General features: G+C 30.2%; 1 protein-coding gene across 1 annotated transcript; it reads left to right on the top strand.

Annotated features, from left to right (window-relative positions):
- The first annotated feature begins 17,615 nt into the window (after positions 1-17,615).
- On the top strand, positions 17,616-18,934 carry LOC122512730 (probable G-protein coupled receptor 152). Its single transcript, XM_043628762.1, has 2 exons — positions 17,616-18,201; positions 18,332-18,934. The coding sequence occupies exon 2, from the start codon at positions 18,364-18,366 to the stop codon at positions 18,889-18,891; it is 528 nt and encodes a 175-aa protein (XP_043484697.1). The 5' UTR covers positions 17,616-18,201; positions 18,332-18,363; the 3' UTR covers positions 18,892-18,934.
- Positions 18,935-19,296: the final 362 nt, after the last annotated feature.

The raw sequence follows: 19,296 nt of genomic DNA on the forward strand, positions 1-19,296 counted from the left end.
TAATATCCTCTTTAAAAATGCTTAAATTACTGACCAAAATAGAATTATTTTATCATTCTTTGGTTAACATTGAACCGAAAACAGTAACGATTTTGGAATGTAAAAATTCTCATGTCCAATCAAAACTCTTCTTTTCTCTGTTATTTGCTCTGGGTTCAGTTTTCAATTCTTACCGTTACCACTTGCTGTTCTCCTTCCAGTAGTAAAATTTATAACGATATTTTTATTTTATTTTTTTATTTTTATTCTTTTGATCATATCTAATAAAGGCTTTATTACAAATAAAAAAAAACTTATACAGTCGAACCTTGATAAGTGGAACCTCAAGGGACCAAAGTTCTTGTTCCACTTATAGAGGTATTCCACTTATCCAGGTCATTTAAGGTCAAATTACTTGTGCAGGGACTGCAAAGAAAGTTCCACTTAAAGAGGATTCCCACTTATCAAGGGACCACTTATCCAGGTTCGACTGTAGTTATGTAAAAAAAAGAGAAGAAGGTTATACGTTAATATAATTAATTAAAATTTAACTAGAAGTAATTAAATCGATCTGTCCTATTACTATTATTACTACATTACACTAGTGCGCCCTCAGTGGTATAATCGAGCCCTTCTTCTTTGGTCTCGGCGTGCTTGCCTTCCCTCGGCCAGCGAACGATGGCCCACAGACTCCCAGGGCTCGTCAACCGGAACGTCATAGCACTAAATATATATATATATATATATATATATATATATATATATATATATATATATATATATATATATATATATATATATATATATATATATATGTATACAAATGGGAATACACATGCATGTATATATGTATATGTACATGTATGTGTGCATGTATGTATGTATGTATGTGTGCATGAGTATGTGTATGTTACATCCCGAGCAGAAGGCGAGGTTTTAAGGTTAGGTTATAGAATTTTGTAGGAATGGTAGGCTGATTATTGTCAAGTTGGTAAAGCTTGACCTTTATTTTTAAGTAGGATCGTTTGTACTTGTCAAAACTACGGGTTTTGAGTTACAACAACAACAAATATTCCCTTTTATTAATGTTTATTAAATATTCAAGTTATGTTTACAAATAGTTACATAAATGTTACTTACTTTTAACCCTCCTGCGTACCGTGACGAGTATACTCGTCCAAACTAAGTTGTTACCAAATGCTCGAGGACGAGTATACTCGTCCAAATATTTTTTCTCATAACTTTTAAACAAATTAACTTTAACACATGAGACAAAGTGCAACTTACAGTGCAAGGTTCATAGTTAATGATACATACATAATAAAGATTCCAATTCAAGTATTTGTTAATAAACAAAGTATTAAATATTTGTTATAAACAGTAGAGGATAGGTCACAAAATAAAAGTTGCAAATACATACTTCTCTTTAAAAAATTGTTTGATTTTAATGAAACTTGGTATCTCAAGGGTTTTTGGGGTTGCTGATTAAGAATCTGAAGTCAGATTAAAAAAATCCAAAATGGCGGATCCAATATGGCGGATGAGTTTTTCAAAAATTCATCCAAATTTCTAGAAAATTTTTAATCGGGGGTTTTTGAGCTCGCTGATTACTAATCTAAGGTCAGATTTAAAAAATTCAAAATGGCGGATTCAATATGGCGAATAAATTTTTAAAAAATTGTTTGATTTTAATAAAACTTGGTATCTAGGGGTTTTTGGGGTCGCTGATTAAATCTGAAGCCAGATTAAAAAAATCCAAAATGGCGTATTCAATATGGCGGATGGATTTTAAAAAAGTTGTTTGATTTTAATGAAACTTGGTATCTAGAGGTTTTCGTGGTCGCTGATTACAAATCTGAGATCAGATTTTCAAAACTCAAAATGGCGGATCCAAAATAAGGGACGAATTTTGAAAAAATTGTTCGATTTTAATTAGAAATATAACGTCTAGGAACATGCATTTTTTTGTAATTTTGCAATCAATTTATCTGAGCAATATAAGGATATTTTATAAATTTAACAATTCTTTAATTGTTTAAACAAATAATTGTTGTTATGTACAAACTGTTCACAAAAAATATCTAGAAATATGCAGCTTTTTTTAATTTTACAATTAACTAAGCTGAGTAATATTACATAAAGATTCTTCATAAATTGAATGATTCTTTAATTGTTTAAACAAATAATGTTGTTATTTGCTAACTTTTTACAAAAAACATCTAGAAGCATGCAATTTTTTCTAATTTTGCAATTAACTAAGCTGAATTATACCTTTTTTTTTTAAAAAACCCCTAGATACCAAGTTTCATTAAAATCAAACAATTTTTTTAAAATTCATCCGCCATATTGAATAATATATTGAATTATACTGAATATACCTCGAATTTTGCAATTAACAAACATGAATCTTACAATAATACTGATCTTGTTAAAATTTAAAATTTGGAAAAAGCATGTTTTTAATAAGTCTTTTGTGCAAGGAGTTCATCAACATTTATAATTATTTGTTTAAATATGTGTTAAATTGTTATATTTATAAAACATAGTAATGTAGTACTACTCAGCTTAGGAAGTCTGAAAAATGCACATTGTTACATATAACAGAGACATAGTTTATGAAGGACTCGTAAAATACCAGTATATGTATAAAAAATCTAAAAAATTTCTAAATATGGCGGCCATATTGACTCTGCTCTTCTGTATTTTTAAAATCTGATCTCAGCTTTGTAATTAGTGACCTCAAAAAACCCTAGACACCAAGTTTCATTGAAATTTTTTAATAAAATCAAACAATTTTTTAAAAATTCGTTCGCCATATTAGATCCGCCATTTTGAATTTTTCAAATTTGACCTTAGATTCGTAATCAGCGACCTCAAAAACCCCCGATTATAAATTTTCAAAAAATTTGGATGAATTTTTGAAAAACTCATTCGTCATATTGGATCCGCCATTTTGATTTTTTTAAATTTGACCTCAGATTCGTAATCAGCTACCTCAAAAACCTCTAGATACCAAGTTTCAGTACAATCAAACAATTGTTTAAAAATTCATTCGCCATATTGGATCCGCCATTTTGAATTTTGTAACTCTGACCTCATATTCGTAATCAGCGACCCTAAAAACCCCTAGGTACCAAATTGTAGAAAAATCCAACAGTGTAAAAAATTTGTGCATTTGGAAACAATTTTATGGGTGAAAATAGGTACGCAGGAGGGTTAATTACAGGTTTATTCGTAGATTTCAATAATAGCGCAGGTCGTTATAAGTTTGGGTTTCAACAGTTGTTTCAATTGAATGAAACTAAGAAAAGTTTGTTATGTTACACTTATGTAACTTTCACAACTTATTAATGTTTTTGCGTTTGTTTCAAGAGTTAAATACCGTTTCTAAGTGTTACTTATCGTCACTTGCACCTATTACGGAAAGAAACTTGTTTCTAAGTGTGAGAAAAGCAACTTGCACAATAATTGAGTACAATTCGGTCTGCAATTGCCAATTAAAGAAAGAATTGGTAAAAAAAACTACAATTAATGAAACTTGACACGCAAAATACGACAGTTAATTCATTTAAATAATTGATTCTAAGTGTCAAATTGCTTTTCTTGCACCTTTACGGAAAGAAACTTGTTTCTAAGTGAAAAACAAAATTGACTTGCACAAAAATCGAGTACAACTCGGTCTGCAGTTGCCGATTAGAGAAAGAATACAAAATTTAATGAAAAACTGAAGGGTCGCTCTACAATGACTATTGGTCTTATAAACCGCACCGGAACTTTTGACAATTATCGATGAAGAAGCTTTCGTTTATATACTCTAAAATGAGTAAAAATGGGAGAGTTTATAGCTAATTATGGGGATAAAGTATGTTGCCTTCTTAGAATTTACATTTCTGCTTATTATATTCCTATTTATAGTTTGATTTTAAGAAGAATGCAGTTCTTCGAAAATTAACCTGAATATTTGCCTCGATTATGGAAAAAGTGAAGCTAGAGTTACAAGCAGTGATTCGCGGAGCTCGGGTTACAAAGTAGGTCATAGCAAGCGCGCTCGAGCTTACGTGAGTCACTCCTTGACTCAGCGCATTGTTCTCTATTTTGTCAATTTCTATCTCTTGTTTTGTTTTTTTTACATTATTTCAAATATGTAGGACAAAGTATAGAGTGTCAATTTATGACTTCTATCTCAATTTTTGAATTCTTAAGTCTTTTAACACGAGTATTATATGTTGAATATAAGATAGTGAAATTCTTTTAGTCTTTTGTTACATTAAAGATATTTCTTATAATCAAATAAAAATGTATCTGGGATGTAACAGTGTATGTATGTGTATTTACAACCTACCATCTGGTACATAATCAGTTTCATAATTGATATAAAGCTCACCAATTGCCAGCGGGAACGAAAGTTCACCATTCCTCTATCCACGGGTATGAATTCCTCTATAAAGGAGAGGAAAAGCTCCTCTCGCACAGTATAAGCCCCAAAACGCGGTGGAGAACGAGCCAAGAGGTCCTTCAAAACAAAAAAAAAGGAAGAGATTCCCTTACTAGAGCTAATGCCCTTGCTTTAATCCCGATGAATCAGGTTTCTCAAAAGGAAAACACTTACATCTCTTCTTCCTCGACGCGGCTGAATTCCCCTCCCACCATGATTCTGACACGGTCATCAAAGGTCTTGATCATGGCCGGATCCCGGAAAGAGCCCTAACAAGAACATTTTGCAATTAATTTGATAAAAAGAAAAAAAGAGAAAGAAAATTGTATGAGCTAATTTTCTTACTGTTGCCCAAAAACCCCTGCATAAGTACTGCTCGGTATCTCTCTGCCAATAATATTCTTGGCGCCAGATCATTAAGCAGTATTTCTTGGGCGGACTGTTCTGAAGGAGTTTTTCACTGAAATCCCACCCCAAATTGGAATTTCTTTTCAGGGGTGCAGGAATCCAATCGCCATATTCTACGGCAATTCTAAAAAAAAAATAAATAAATAATTTGAACAAAATTTTGAAACCACTCTGAAAAAAAAAGTAGAATTGGAAATTTTTTTTTTGAATTGAAGAAAAAGTCTGTTGTTTCCTTAAAAATTATTGAATTATTAAAGAATCTTGTAGGTAAATATTCTCATTGTTTTTATTGAAATCGCGGTGTAATTTTTTTTTAAATGCGCTTGATGCAACTTACGAAGAGGTTGGAGGAGTAGAATAGCTTGTCGAAGCTGATAAAAGAATAAGGATCTTATATTGAATTCTATAAATCAATTTAACGAATGATTAAGAAAAATATATAGAAAGAAATGTAGAATTTATTCTGGCCCAGAATATCCAAAGATCTTCATAAGAATAATAGTAACAATTGTCCATATTTTTTTTCTCAGATAGAATAATTAAAATTTTAAAAAAAAGGAGTATTCTTTAGAAGAATAAAGAACATAAACAAAAAAAAAAATTTGTCGTTTATTATTGCAAAATGTTTTGTTAACCCAAATATTCGTATTTTTCAAATAGTTTTATGACAGTATTTTATACATGAAAAGTATTTTTTAAATAATGCTTTTAAAATAAAAATTGCAATTTAGTATCAAAAATAAAATTGAAATATAGTTAAAATCACTATGAAAAGAACATTAAAATTAATAAAATTTCATGTTATCATCTTCTAAAAATATCTATTTTCTATAGAGGTTGTGAAGCTAAAAAAAATTAAAAGAACAATGAAATTCAGCTCTGACGTAGATCAGGTGGGTTGGGATTTGGTTTCGGATTTAGTGCAAAGTTTTGTTAAAAAAGGGTCATTTATTAATTCAAATGGTAATATTTTCCAAATGAAATAAACGGTTCATAGTAACTTATTCTCAGTTTTTTACGGACAAATTAAATTCCTGGTTGGCAGTCACCCCTTTTTCCTTTAATGAGACTAAAACCCGTCAAGGGTACGCTTGAAATTATTAAAAAAAAAAATTTTTTTGCAATCGTGTTTCATTTGACAGTCGGTCATCTGTTCACTTTTGCTCCTCGCTTCAAAGCTCCTATCGGACACTCGTTAAGTTCTGGTCTATTTTGTCTCTCTCTTGCAAACAACAATTGCCTGCCCAAACACCTGATGCACGAGCGAAGCGAGTGCTTCTGGGGCCGTGTTCTCGAAAGCCTTCGACAATTTTCGCATGCGTAAAATGTTGAATGGTTAATATCGCATGCGACCTCAAAAGTATATTCTCAATGACCGTTCGAGATAGGTTGTTAGGAATTTCCCGTGTGCGATATTTATACAGCGTTGCCGTCGTTTCCAAATACTTGTACACCAATAAGGGCTAAGGTAGAAAGAATTTGACATAAAAAAGGAATAAAATATAAATAATTATCCGTTAGTTTGAATGTTCAAAATCAATTAAATTTTTTTTTATTAAATCTTCAATCTTAAAAGAGTTGCGTTTCCAGTTTCGTAACATTCCAGTTTTTATTGAATTTAATTAGCAATTTTAATACTCAGATATTTGAAGGACCCTTAAAATGAAAATTTTTCTAAAATTAGTTAAATTCGTCAACAGATACAAGTGATTGCAGGGTATATTAAGTTAATTTTTCTTCTAGTTTTGGTGTCAATTAATAAACTCATTGGGAAGATGAGTACTTTAATTAATTTAATTAATTAATTAATTAATTAATTAATTTAATTAATTAATTAATAAAAAAATTAAAAAAAAAATTAATTTAAAAAAATATAATATATATATATATATATATATATATATATATATATATATATATATATATATATATATATATATTAATTAAAAAAATTAATTTTTTTTTAATCTTTAATGTTAGTAGTTCACAAAATGCGGTCATCTAATCAGTTATTTAGAATTCCTTAATAGTACTTATTTATACACTGTTGGAAATGTTTTGAATATTCCTATAAAATTCAGAGACAAATGTAACGAAACTTTCCAAATGATGTTACTAAAAGCACTTATAAGTTTGCCTGAAATTTACTACACGTTTCCTATTATTTTAAATGTTAAAAAAAAAATTTTTTCAAAACTTTAGTAAAAAAAAACCGAAAGATTACGAGGCTGTAACGTAATTTTTAGAATGAGCAGCGGAAGTTTTATGCCGTTGCGAGTTTCGTAAAATTGGGAAACTGTAACAAAAAAATTTTCAGTGACTTGTGATTAAATATTTATACAGTCACCTGTTTCTGGAATTTATAAAACGTTTCAAAATTTTTCGTGAAACATGGATGCGGGGAGCTTGGATTGATATTTTTTTTGAAAATTCAAAAAAAAAAATTTTTTTTTAACAATGTACTAATAGTATATGGGCAAATCTCTGGAAACTTTAACATTCGAATTTTAATTAAAAAAAAATTTCTGTGTGCACAATTTTGATATTTTTGGTATTACATCTTCGACCAAAATAAATTTCATTTTTATTACTGTACAACCATTATTTGGTTGCCTTCTATTTTAAAATATAAATTTTTGGAAAGAAAATAATGTTAGGTTATTTAAATCTGTAACAAGATATACATAAACATTTTATCTCCTACACTTAAGTAAGTTATTTCTCAGTATCACATATACATAATTAAACATAAAAATAAATATAATAAACCTCTAATACAACTAATAAGGACAAAATCCCAATAAAAAAATGTTTTTAATGAAATTTTTACGTATAATTATTTGAATTAGTAACATGAAATTTTTTAATTATTTGATTGGCTGAATTGTTTTTAAGAAATATCGAGGATCTTAATATAACCTTGAAAAAACACTAACAGTTTCATGAACGTTTAAAAAAAAATAAATAAATATTACTTAAGTGCCTCCCGTTGATAAATTTTTCATTCCGCGTTTCCTTTTTCTCGCTTTCTATTTTCTTTTCTTTGATTTTCTTTCATTTTGTCACTTTTCATTACATTTTTGGTTACTTCGTGATAAATAACATGGAACAAATAAATGCGAAACTTCAGATTGATTGGAAAACGATTGATTTGATCAAGCGACATATTTGACGAGTGACAATTTGAATATCCACGTTAAAAAAATAATTAAATAAGAATTAGAATAAATAAAAACATATGCACAGTTTTAAATACATCTAAAGTAATATGTGCCTAAATTTTGGAGCAAATTAAATAAGAAACTTTGGAGAAATTAATGATTTGACCAGCGACATAAAGGTTAAAAGTTCCAGAGATTCGCCAATATATTGCATATATTTATACTATCATCATACCCGTTACATTAAAATAACTAAACTAGGAGTAATAATATTCTTCTCACAAAATTCAATTGATTTCGAAATAGGTTTTGAAAATTACGTAAAATCTTATGCAAAATAATAATTATTTATTTAGAAGAAAAAGAAGTTACTGATGTTCTCGAATAACGTTTTTAAATTAATAAATTTCTTTTTATGCTTCACACACATACGGTTTTCTAGTTAAGCAAGCTACAAAGAAATCGAAAAGAAAATTTTCTGGAGGATTTTGATTTAAACATTTTTCAAATTGTAATATTTACGGAATTCATAATCTGTGATTTCAATTGAAACTTGTTTTGGGCCAATGGGGTGAGGAAACCAGTTGCCGAGTCGACACCAGTTGTTGGGTCCTGGTGACTATTTGTGTCTATAAATAGTAAATTGTATTAAATACGTAAAATAAAATAATATAACAATATTCCCAATTAATATAGTTATTCAAAAAAAAAATTTCAGAAGAAAACAAACAGTATAAAACTGTTGATATTTATTTTATATGACTATTTATTAATTTATGTAAAATTAGAACTCGGTAACTGGTACTGAATTTTGATCACTCTCCAATTGTCGATTCACTGACTCGAGAAATGGATTTGACGTATTTTATTATTTGACACCATTCTTCAAATGTCAATTAAAACCATAAGCATAAATATTATCTGTCATTTTCGTAGGCTAATATACGGTTAGGTTTATGTAGACATCATCTTTTAACGTAAGAAATGTCTTTAAATTAAAATTTTAATAGAAATTATTTTCAATTCAAAACAGGGATGTGTCCGGAAACGGAATCAAAATTAAAAATAATTTTTGTGTACGTTCAGAGTCTAGAGTTCTAAAAATTGAATTAGTACAATGAAAAGTAGTTAATTTCGTGTTCGAACCCGCAAAATAATCCTTTTTTTTTATATTTTTGTTTCCGTGTCCGGACACGGAACTAAAGTCCTTACCTTTTTGTTCCGTGCCTCGGATACGGAACCGAAACAAAATTTGATTTTCGAACACATCCCTGATTCAAAACTATTTGTTGTAAACGTCTATTATTAAAATTGAATTAATTTCTGTTACATGATAAAACAAAAACGACAACTGGGTCGGGGAGTCGAGCAGTTGGTGTTAGAGCCTCGACAAATGGTTCCATCACCCTACTTACTAAAAGAAAATTACGAGAATCCAGTTGTTTGAATAAAAGAGAAAAGGGGGAAAAAGGAAAATTCTTACCTTGAAGAATCCTGTAATCCCTCAAGGAGTCGCTTCGCCTCAATGCAGGCCTCCAATTTCATCAGGTTGGCCACTCTAACAGTTTTCAATACATTTTCACTATTGCATTGTTCATGCAATAAAGGAGGGGTTATTTCGCCCTTTAAGGTGAAATATTTAAAAAAAAACTCCCTCCTGAGGTCGCCGCGTTCATCTCCAGGAAGAGCTTTGTAAACGATACAGGCTTTTAAGAAAGTTTTACTCCCGAAAACGTTTAACTTATCGCTCTCATCTCGTTTGTTCATCTCCAATAACCTTTCTCTTATTTTCCCTACCTCAAGCCTCTCCGACATCATCATTAATCTAACCATTTCCTTTTCAAATTTCTCACTCCTGTTTTTCTCACTATCCACATCACTCCTGTTCTCCTCTATACCTTCTTCTTCACTTTTTACTGTATCTCTGTTTTCTCTGTTTTTCTCACTATTCACTTCACTCTTGTTTTTCACACTCTTACTTTTATTTCCGATCTGCTTCTCCATTTTCCTTGGGGGGGGGCAAAAGCCTAAAATGAAAGAAACCAAGAAGATGTGTCAACGGTTCCAACTGCGGAGAAGCAATTAATACCACGGTTGCCACCAAACTGATTGCGGGGACCTGTGTCTGGACTTCGACGACGCGACATCGGGTCCTTATCACGGTAATCCTATACCATACTTTAGGATCACCGTGGTAAGATTGTTCTATAAGAAAATACTATAAGTCATAGAATGTTCAAATAAAATATTATAAGAGGCTCTAAAAATCAAACGAGGAGCAAAACAAAAAAAACCATTTTTCTGAAAATCATAAAGAAATCGCATGCACCCAAATTCGTTTCCACCGCGGTAAGTTATCGGGGACGAAAACGGAGAATCCTTGGTGGGTTGTTACGGTGTAACCTCACAGTCAAGATAATTTGAAAAAAGAAATTTTTTTTAAATTGAGAATCATCTCAATTTGAATAATTTTATAAAAGGTTTCTCAAACACTCTTACCGTTGAAAGGTGATATCCTCAGATATCACCAAGAATAAGCTACGTCAGCACCGCATAGGAAACAAAGTTGGCCTCCTTTGAGCATATTTTCTTTATAACTAACAAAAGGTTAGTTAACAAAAAAAAATTTATGAATTTCAGGAAATCAGCGAATGTTAAAATTAAATTTTTTTTTAATCTTGACTATAAATAATGTAGTTTTTGTACTAAACAACGGTAACAACAATTTCTATAAGGAGAAACGAGGTGCCGCTCCAAACAAATTATTGTTTACATAAATTAAAAGAATTAATTATTTTTATCTCGTCAAAACTCTAAATTTCCCCGAAATTGTGTTCGTTCAATTCCAGCCGACGTAAAACCTAAAATGGAAAAACAACACGCATTTTCTCCTCGAAATGTTGGATAAAGCCTGTCGAGAGTAATTAAAAACAGAATGGGAACTACTTAAAAATAATAGTAAACTTGCGGCAACATTCCCATTTTGGAGAATCATGAATGGCGATGTTGCGAATGTTGCAACCCATAAATCGAAACTTGCGACTTCTGCCTGAACAGTTTCCGCTGGGTCGCGACATTCCCGATCCAAATTGACGCATAATAGCGTTATAAACAATTAAACATAATTCTGTAGTTGAACGACGAACGTATGGGTTATGTGCATGCATTTTGGTGACGACATAATAATCTGAGAAGAATTTGTCGTAATTTTGTAATCGTGACTCGCATATTTTGGTTGTAAAATTGATATGTTGTCGAAATAACTAAAGAGACATATTTTCTTTTGAAGTAAAAAGAAACTTTTAAAACACATAATGTAACAATAAATTCCAAGATTATTGAAACTAATTATGAACAAATATAGGTGAAAAGAAAAGAAATTGTTTCATAAAATAAAATAGTAAATTGAATTAAAAGTAAGGAAATAAAATAATCTGTAACTGTATTGCCTTCGCACCTACACATCTTTGGATGGCCGTGGCAATGAACACGCATACATACGAACTCTCTGGGACAGTATTAGCATAGCGGCACGCACACAGGCATACTAGGTATAGCACGGGCCACTCATACATAGTTAATGTCTACTCGTTGCTTCTTCTTCTTCGTTCCATCCTTCCCTCTTCCCCTAGGCCCCATGTGCTTTCAAACAAACGCACGTGCAATGATTCGAACTAAGTATTATTTTCTTTTAAACTCAACAAAATATAGGGAAATTATTTATTCAAAATTATTTTCCCCATTCAAAATTATGAGGTGTTTCTGAGGTTATTGAACAATTATAACCACAGCACCAGCACTAATTATTAGTGCAATTTTATTAATAAATAATTTAAATTATTTATTAATTGTAATGTATTAAAATTATGAATAATAATTTAATTAATTAAACAATAAAATTAAAGGTAATTGTTACACAAGAAAACTTGTAACCTTTAAAGTTTGGTAGTGGATCCCCTCCTTCCTACTTATTGTTCAAGTAGTGAGGTGAGAATCTCTACTGTTTGGAAATAGTGGATTTTAAGGTTTTGGAGTTGTTGTGTAGATGCTAATAAAGTTAAACAAATTTACAAAATAATGAGAATATATTATAACTTCTAAACACTAATACAATTATCTAAATTTCCCTTATTTACTTTATCTTAAAGATTACAATCTTTATCTTCTTTTAAGTATGTGATTCTACACAATATCTATTTTCTGATGCGTAATGTGTTTATGTGCATGTATTGTGTTTTAGTGTGTAAAACAACTTAGCTCACCTTTGTCATATATATTTATATATTTTCCTTTAGTTTTATTTCCTTTAGTTAATATCCTTTGTTTTTTAACGCGCTTGCACTTTAATTAATATTTCACTTTTCATTTCATACTTTTGTCACTTTATTTTATAACCATTTATTTATTCACTTATTTTATTACTTCATCTTTATCTTGTGGTCTATTATTCAGACCTTCAATTTAATTAAACAAACAAGGGCTTCGTACAATAACTTTTTCTGGCACTATAGCCCTAACTCTCCGTCTTGGTCACGCCGAGACACACGGGCAAATGCCCAGATTTCCCTGTGTCAATCGATTTTATTAATCGACATTACAGTGGTGAAATCATACTTTAGTTTATTGCACCTGCTCGTTGCCAGGCGCTTTTCTGCAAGCTTGCAGTTTTAGGCAGTGGTGTGATCATGGTTCATTAACCTAGACACACCACTCCTTAAGTTTCACAATACATTGGTATCTGAAGCCTCATCCTTTTAATTAAAGTTAAATTCTTAATCTTTTTCAATGTAAATTTATAAAAATGTGAAATATAATTAACTGCAATAATTGAGAGATATTATATTTTATTAATATTTAAAATCTTTTTAAACCAGATTATAACGAAAAGATGAACTAAGTATGTTTCGTTATTGTGTTTAACATGGATATTTGTATTTGTGTTAATATTTTCTTATAAACATTATATTTATATTTTGTTATCACGAAGGGATATTTAGTGACGAAGTCGGTTCGTCACAAATGCCCCCCTTCTAATAGGCTGACGTCCCTTGTCAGCTGCGGGAAAGCGTCATCGAAGATCCTCTTTTAAAATTTTTAGATATAACTCGTTTGAGTTTTACAAAAATCGTATCCTAGTTATCTTTCTTTACAAAAATTTTAGCTGGGAGAGTGATTAAGTTAATCTTTTTTAAAAACTAGCCTTACAAAATTTAATATATTTTCATTTATAAAACATGTCCCAAATGAAATGCGATTTAACATGCCATTTAACATGGTTTTTTTTACAAAAGTTGATCTTGGAGAATGATTAAATAAAATTAAATTAAATACGTTTTCATTTATAGAACATCTTAAAAAAAAGGAATTTCACATAAAGTATTTACCTAAGTTCCTTATTTAAAGTGTTTTTAGCAAAATTTTTTTTCGTTGGTAAAGATATTTATGTAGGTTATTGTGTCTTTAGTTTAGTTATAAAATTTTAAAAGTATTTTGTCGAGTTTGACTTTATTCGCTGACGTCTTTCATTTGTGTCATATATGTTAACGTAACGATGACTACATAAATTGTATTACATGTGATTGTCATAATTAAATTTTTTTATTATTTTCGAAAAGAGAAGAAAAAAAAATTGTGACGACAATTCTGTTGTCATGCCCCCCTTTTAATTAGGCTGACGTCCCTTGGCAGCCATCTCTAAATGCTTTTGTTCTTTTTTTCTTTATTTGCATATTATTTTTGTATTTATTTTGACGCTTTTTTAAGTATTTTCAGATCTAGAGTGGTAAAAAAAACTGCTTTATTTTTTTTTAAACTTAGCTTTTTAACTATATTACTAAAATAAACAGAATTTTAATGGTTTTTATTTTAATTGCATTTTTACCAATCTAGGCATTCGTTTATTTCAAGATATGTAATTTTTCTAAATTTTCATTTCACCTTTTTATAAAATTTGAGTAACAACGTTTATTATTTTAAGTATTTTTTAATTGATCCTTATCTTTAAATGTATATTGTAAATTATAAAACCTATAGCTAATTTTAGTATACAATTAATTTAGGGTGCTATTAATTTCAAACGAAGAATACATTAAATATTTTTTACTTTTAATGATTTGAAAAAACATAATTTCATAGTGTCAAAATTTGAATTTATCATAACAAATTGTTTTTGCTAGAAATTTATAATTATAAACTTTTTTTTTAACGAAGATTGTCGAATTTATTTATTATTTCAATTTTTATTAATGCCGTTATAAAATAATTTTACATAGGTTGCAGTATATTTTTATTACACAATAATAAGATAACAAATTTTTATTTTCGCAAAAAAATACTTTCATAGGCTGCAATATTGTGAATTTTCATACTTTTCTTAAAAAAATTCTATTTAAAATAATTTTTTTGAATTGTAATAAAATGTTATTTGTATTCTTATATCATTAACTTATTTTAATACGTGGTAGCGAGAATACATTTTGATTTAAAAAATGTCTTTTTAACTATAAAACATTTGTCATCAAAATAAGTAGATTTAGACATTATAGATTTAGTCTTTGTGAATGTTTTATAGTTCTTTTAAAAGACGTTCAACATTAAAAGAAAAAATGTTAAATTATATAAATTTAACTCTGTTTCTTTATTTAATTTTTATGCTGTATCAAATAGAAATTGGTAAACAGTATTGAGAATTTATAGAAAAACGGAACATTCTAATTTTTTAATTTCATTACTAATAGAAGTTCTGGTCAAATAGTTTAACATTAAAAATGGCTTTACGTTTTCTTAAATAAAATTGTTGTTATTAATCTTTTCAAGGTTTTTTTTTATATAATTCAATAGTGTTAATTTTTAATTGTTTGTTTTAATTTGTTTGTCTTTATTTGACATTTTATTCTTACTGTTAAAAATATTTTGACTTTTTTTTGCTCTACGCGAGAATAAAATAGTATATATAATAAAATACAATACAATAGAATATAAATGTCAAACACAATTAATTTATATTTATATTACAATTAGTGTATGAGATTTGTAAGGAATAAGTAAGTTTAATATTTTACCCAAGAAAATTGTTAAATATGTTTCATGCTTAAACTACTATGACTCCCCCCCGCTTGATTTTGACTATGTCTAACCTTTTCCTAACCTCTCCGAGTTAACTTTTGTTACTAATTTTCTCCACGTTTTATCCTGTAGTTTTTCGATTTCTTCAAGGTGAGGCGTATTTGACTTGCGTTTCGAATTTTCTTTGAGGTTAAATCCTTGCTCTTTAACTATATAAACCCCTTTTTCTTTAACTAATTTTCGCAATATTGTCCGTATTTTTAAAGTGTGAAGTTTTCTTTTTGATTTTAACTTCCCCAAATTATTTTCCCGTGTGGTTGGCAGAATTTTCGTAGTAGACAATTTTTGCTGAGTTGTGGTGTTTAATAACATTACCTCCTTCTTTATTTCTGTGTTTATAGTGTCTGCTTTCATTTTTAAGTTATGTATATCTGTTTTATTTCTTATTTTCTTTTTCTTGTTCGTTTTGAGTAAAATTTTATCGCGAAAGCGTTTATGATGTTCTTCTTTAATTGTTTTTTCACTTCTATCTTGATCCGGTTTTGTCTCGTTTAGTTCCTGACTAATTTCAGATTTAAAAATATTGTTTTCTTGCTGTGAAATTTCGTCATTATTACCACTATAATTCTTCAATTCACTCTTTTCTTCTGATTCGCTTATATTGTTGCTTCTTTCCGAATTTGGCCTTTGTAAAGGTTCTTTTTTATTCTCTTCCTCTTCTTCGAACGCTTTGCTGTCACAAAAATGAGTATCCACCATTTTCTTATTTGAAAATTCTTTACTGAGGCTGATATCTTCTTCATCGTCTAAAGTATTTATAATAGGATTCATGTACACTGCTGTTTGTTCTTCTTCTAGAGGCTTTTGTTTTTCGTCCTCTAAAAGAGTTAGGTTTGTGGTCTGTTACATCCCGAGCAGAAGGCGAGTTTGATAGGTTAGGTTAAAGAATTTTGGAGGAATGGTAGGCTGATTATGGTCAAGTTGGTAAAGCTTGACCTTTATTTTTAAGTAGGATCGTTTGTACTTGTCAAAACTACGGGTTTTGAGTTATAACAACAATAAATATTCCCTTTTTAACAATTTATTTAAATATTCAAGAGTATGTTTACAAAATTATACAATGTTACTTACTTTTAGTTTACAGATTAGTCGTAGATTCAAAATTGAAGCGCTGGTCGATATAAGTTTGGTTTTCAAGATGTTGTTTCAATTGAATGAAACTGAGAAAGTTTGTTATGTTACACTTATGTAACTTTCACAACTTTAGGGTTTTTGCGTTTGTTTCAAGAGTTAGTACCGTTTCTAAGTGTTACTTATCGTCACTTGCACCTAATTATGGAAAGAAACTTGTTTCTAAGTGTGAGAAAAGCAACTTGCACAATAATTGAGTACAATTCGGTCTGCAATTGCCAATTAAAGAAAGAATTGGTAAAAAACTACAATTAATGAAACTTGACACGCAAAATACGACAGTTAATACATTAAAATTATTGATTCTAAGTGTCAAATTGCTTTTCTTGCACCTTTTACGGAAAGAAACTTGTTTCTAAGTGAATAACAAAATTGACTTGCACAATAACCGAGTACAACTCGAACTGCAGTTGCCGATTAAAGAAAGAATACAATAAATAATGAAAAACTGAAGGGTCGCTCTACAATGACTACTGGTCTTATAAACCGCACCGGAACTTTTGACAATTATCGATGAAGAAGCTTTCGTTTATATACTCTAAAATGAGTAAAAGTGGGAGAGTTTATAGCTAATTATGGGGATAAAGTATGTTGCCTTCTTAGAATTTACATTTCTGCTTATTATAGTCCTATTTATAGTTTGATTTTAGGAAGAATGCAGTTCTTCGAAAATTAACCTGAATATTTGCCTCGATTATGGAAAAAGTGAAGCTAGAGTTACAAGCAGTGATTCGCGGAGCTCGGGTTACAAAGTAGGTCATAGCAAGTACGCTCGAGCTTACGTGAGTCACTCCTTGACTCAACGCATTGTTCTCTATTTTGTCAATTTCTATCTCTTGTTTTGTTTTTTTTTTATTATTTCAAATATGTAGGACAAAGTATAGAGTGTCAATTTATGATTTCTATCTCAATTTTGAATTCTTACGCTTTTTAACACGGGTATTATGTGTTGAAAATAAGATAGTGAAGTTACATTTCAGATATTCTTTTATAATAAAAATGTATCTGGGATGTAACAGTCCTCCCTCCTTACTTTTTCATCGTCTCGATGAAATTCTACTCTTATCGTTTAGATACAAAAGTCGAGACTTAAGAATTTTGAAATTGAGACTATCGTTTGTTGTCCTAATTATGAATTACATGTAGTGTTGAAAGTGATATCAATATCCTTGCGCTCTTCTTACATTTCGCGGCGCTTAGATAAGGATGGTGATGCGACTTATACAATGTGTTTGTTGTGTTATGATATGTGCTGTTTGTGTTGTCTTAATCATCTTCGTAAGGTACGTATGGATTTCTTCTCTCTCAGGACGGTCGTTGACTTTTTGTTTCCCATGAGGGTGATTTCAAATTGTCAACTTCAGCATTTTGCATCCCTATAAAGGATGGTAGCACATGGAGCATCGTCAGTAATTATCTAACTTCTCGAGGTACGCACGTGTTATAAAAGTAAGAAGTGTAATCCTCTTTATTCCTTTTAGTGTTATAATTCGCATAAGTGTTTCTATTAGTGTTCTTGTTTTTGCTTTTTCAAAATTATATATATATATTTTTTGTTTATAGTGTCTGAAAAAGTTTGTTCTATAAAATTGGAGTCGTTTTTGCAATCCTTGCAAGTTCTGGCTGCTTCGATCCACAGTTCTATATCGGAGGTGGATTGCCTGGAGGCACTGGCGCGTCCTGGACGTCCGAAACGAGGAGGATACCGAAAAAAACTAGATATTAAGGCACGAAATGTGGAGCTACGTCGTTTAAAGACAGAAATTCAGGAGGATTCGGCACAATTGACTTCAATGTTGAATCTTGTTCTGTGAGTGTAATTTTAATTCCTTTGTGTATTTTATCTTCTTTCCTTTTTACAATTTCCTTTTCTTTTTATTTTATATAGTCGTCCAGATCGTCCGAGTCAATGCTATTGTGGAGGGTGTTCGATTTTACCCAATAAGACATTGAACTTGACAGGTGATTATATTTTTTTTTGTTATACATCCAAAATTTTTATTATATTGGTTCTTTCCTTTTGTTTTGATAATTTTATATGAAATTTTTCTTTTTTGTTATAATAATTTTGTTGTTTATATTGTTTGTTTAGAACAATCTGTGCCAAGAAATTTTGTGGACACCATGGTGTGGATAAACGATGTACCGCAATTTATTTCGTCGGCCGAAATTGAGGATAAACCACTGGACCTTTCTATGAAGGCTTCCGTCTTAAATAAAATTTTTCTACCGAAAATTTCTGTGAAGGACATTAAGACGCTTATAGACGATCCTTTGTGGCTTGAGCCTGTGGTTAATGCTGCTCTTCAACCGCAGGCAGATCCCTCTTCTCAAGTGCAAGCAGGGCCTTCCTTCCAACCACAAGCAGGGCCTTCTTCTCAACCAAAAACAGATCCTTTCTTCCAACCACAAGCAGGGCCTTCTTTTCAATTGCAAACAGAGCCTCTTTTTTATCTACAAGCAGGGCCTTCTTCTCAACCAAAAACAGATCCTTTCTTCCAACCACAAGCAGGGCCTTTCTTTCAACCACAAGCAGGGCCTTCCTGGTATAGGGAACCTGAGGATGTAGAAATAATCCTGGAGGAAATTCGTTTGCCAAAATTGGTCCCAAGCAGAGTTGAATTGTGCATGTGCGGTTTGTGCAACATATAAGGTTTTCTTTTCTTTTCGTGTATTATGTTTTTTGTTTGTTATTTTTAATGTTTCGTGTTCAATTGTAATGTGTGTTTATATGCGTGTGTGTTTTCCATTTGTAGTATGAATGCGCGTGTGATTATTCCGAATAAATTTGACATTTTCTTATAAATTTTGTATACAATTATTTGTTTCGCTAAAACCTCTCTTATTCGTTCTTTTTACAATCGAAATTTCTTACTTTAAATTATTCACCTTCTTAGATTTCTTTTCTGTTATCAATTTATCTGTTTTTTACTTGTTTTGTTTTAAAATATTAATTTGAAAAACTTGTTCGATTTGCATCACAATTCAGATTTTTCATTACAAAATATTGACTTTTTCTTAATATTTACCAAGTATTTATCCTTTTCTATCCCGTTA

This window comes from Leptopilina heterotoma, unplaced genomic scaffold (genome assembly GCF_015476425.1).
Source record: "Leptopilina heterotoma isolate Lh14 unplaced genomic scaffold, ASM1547642v1 Lhet_125, whole genome shotgun sequence".
NCBI classification, from domain to species: Eukaryota; Metazoa; Arthropoda; class Insecta; order Hymenoptera; family Figitidae; genus Leptopilina; species Leptopilina heterotoma.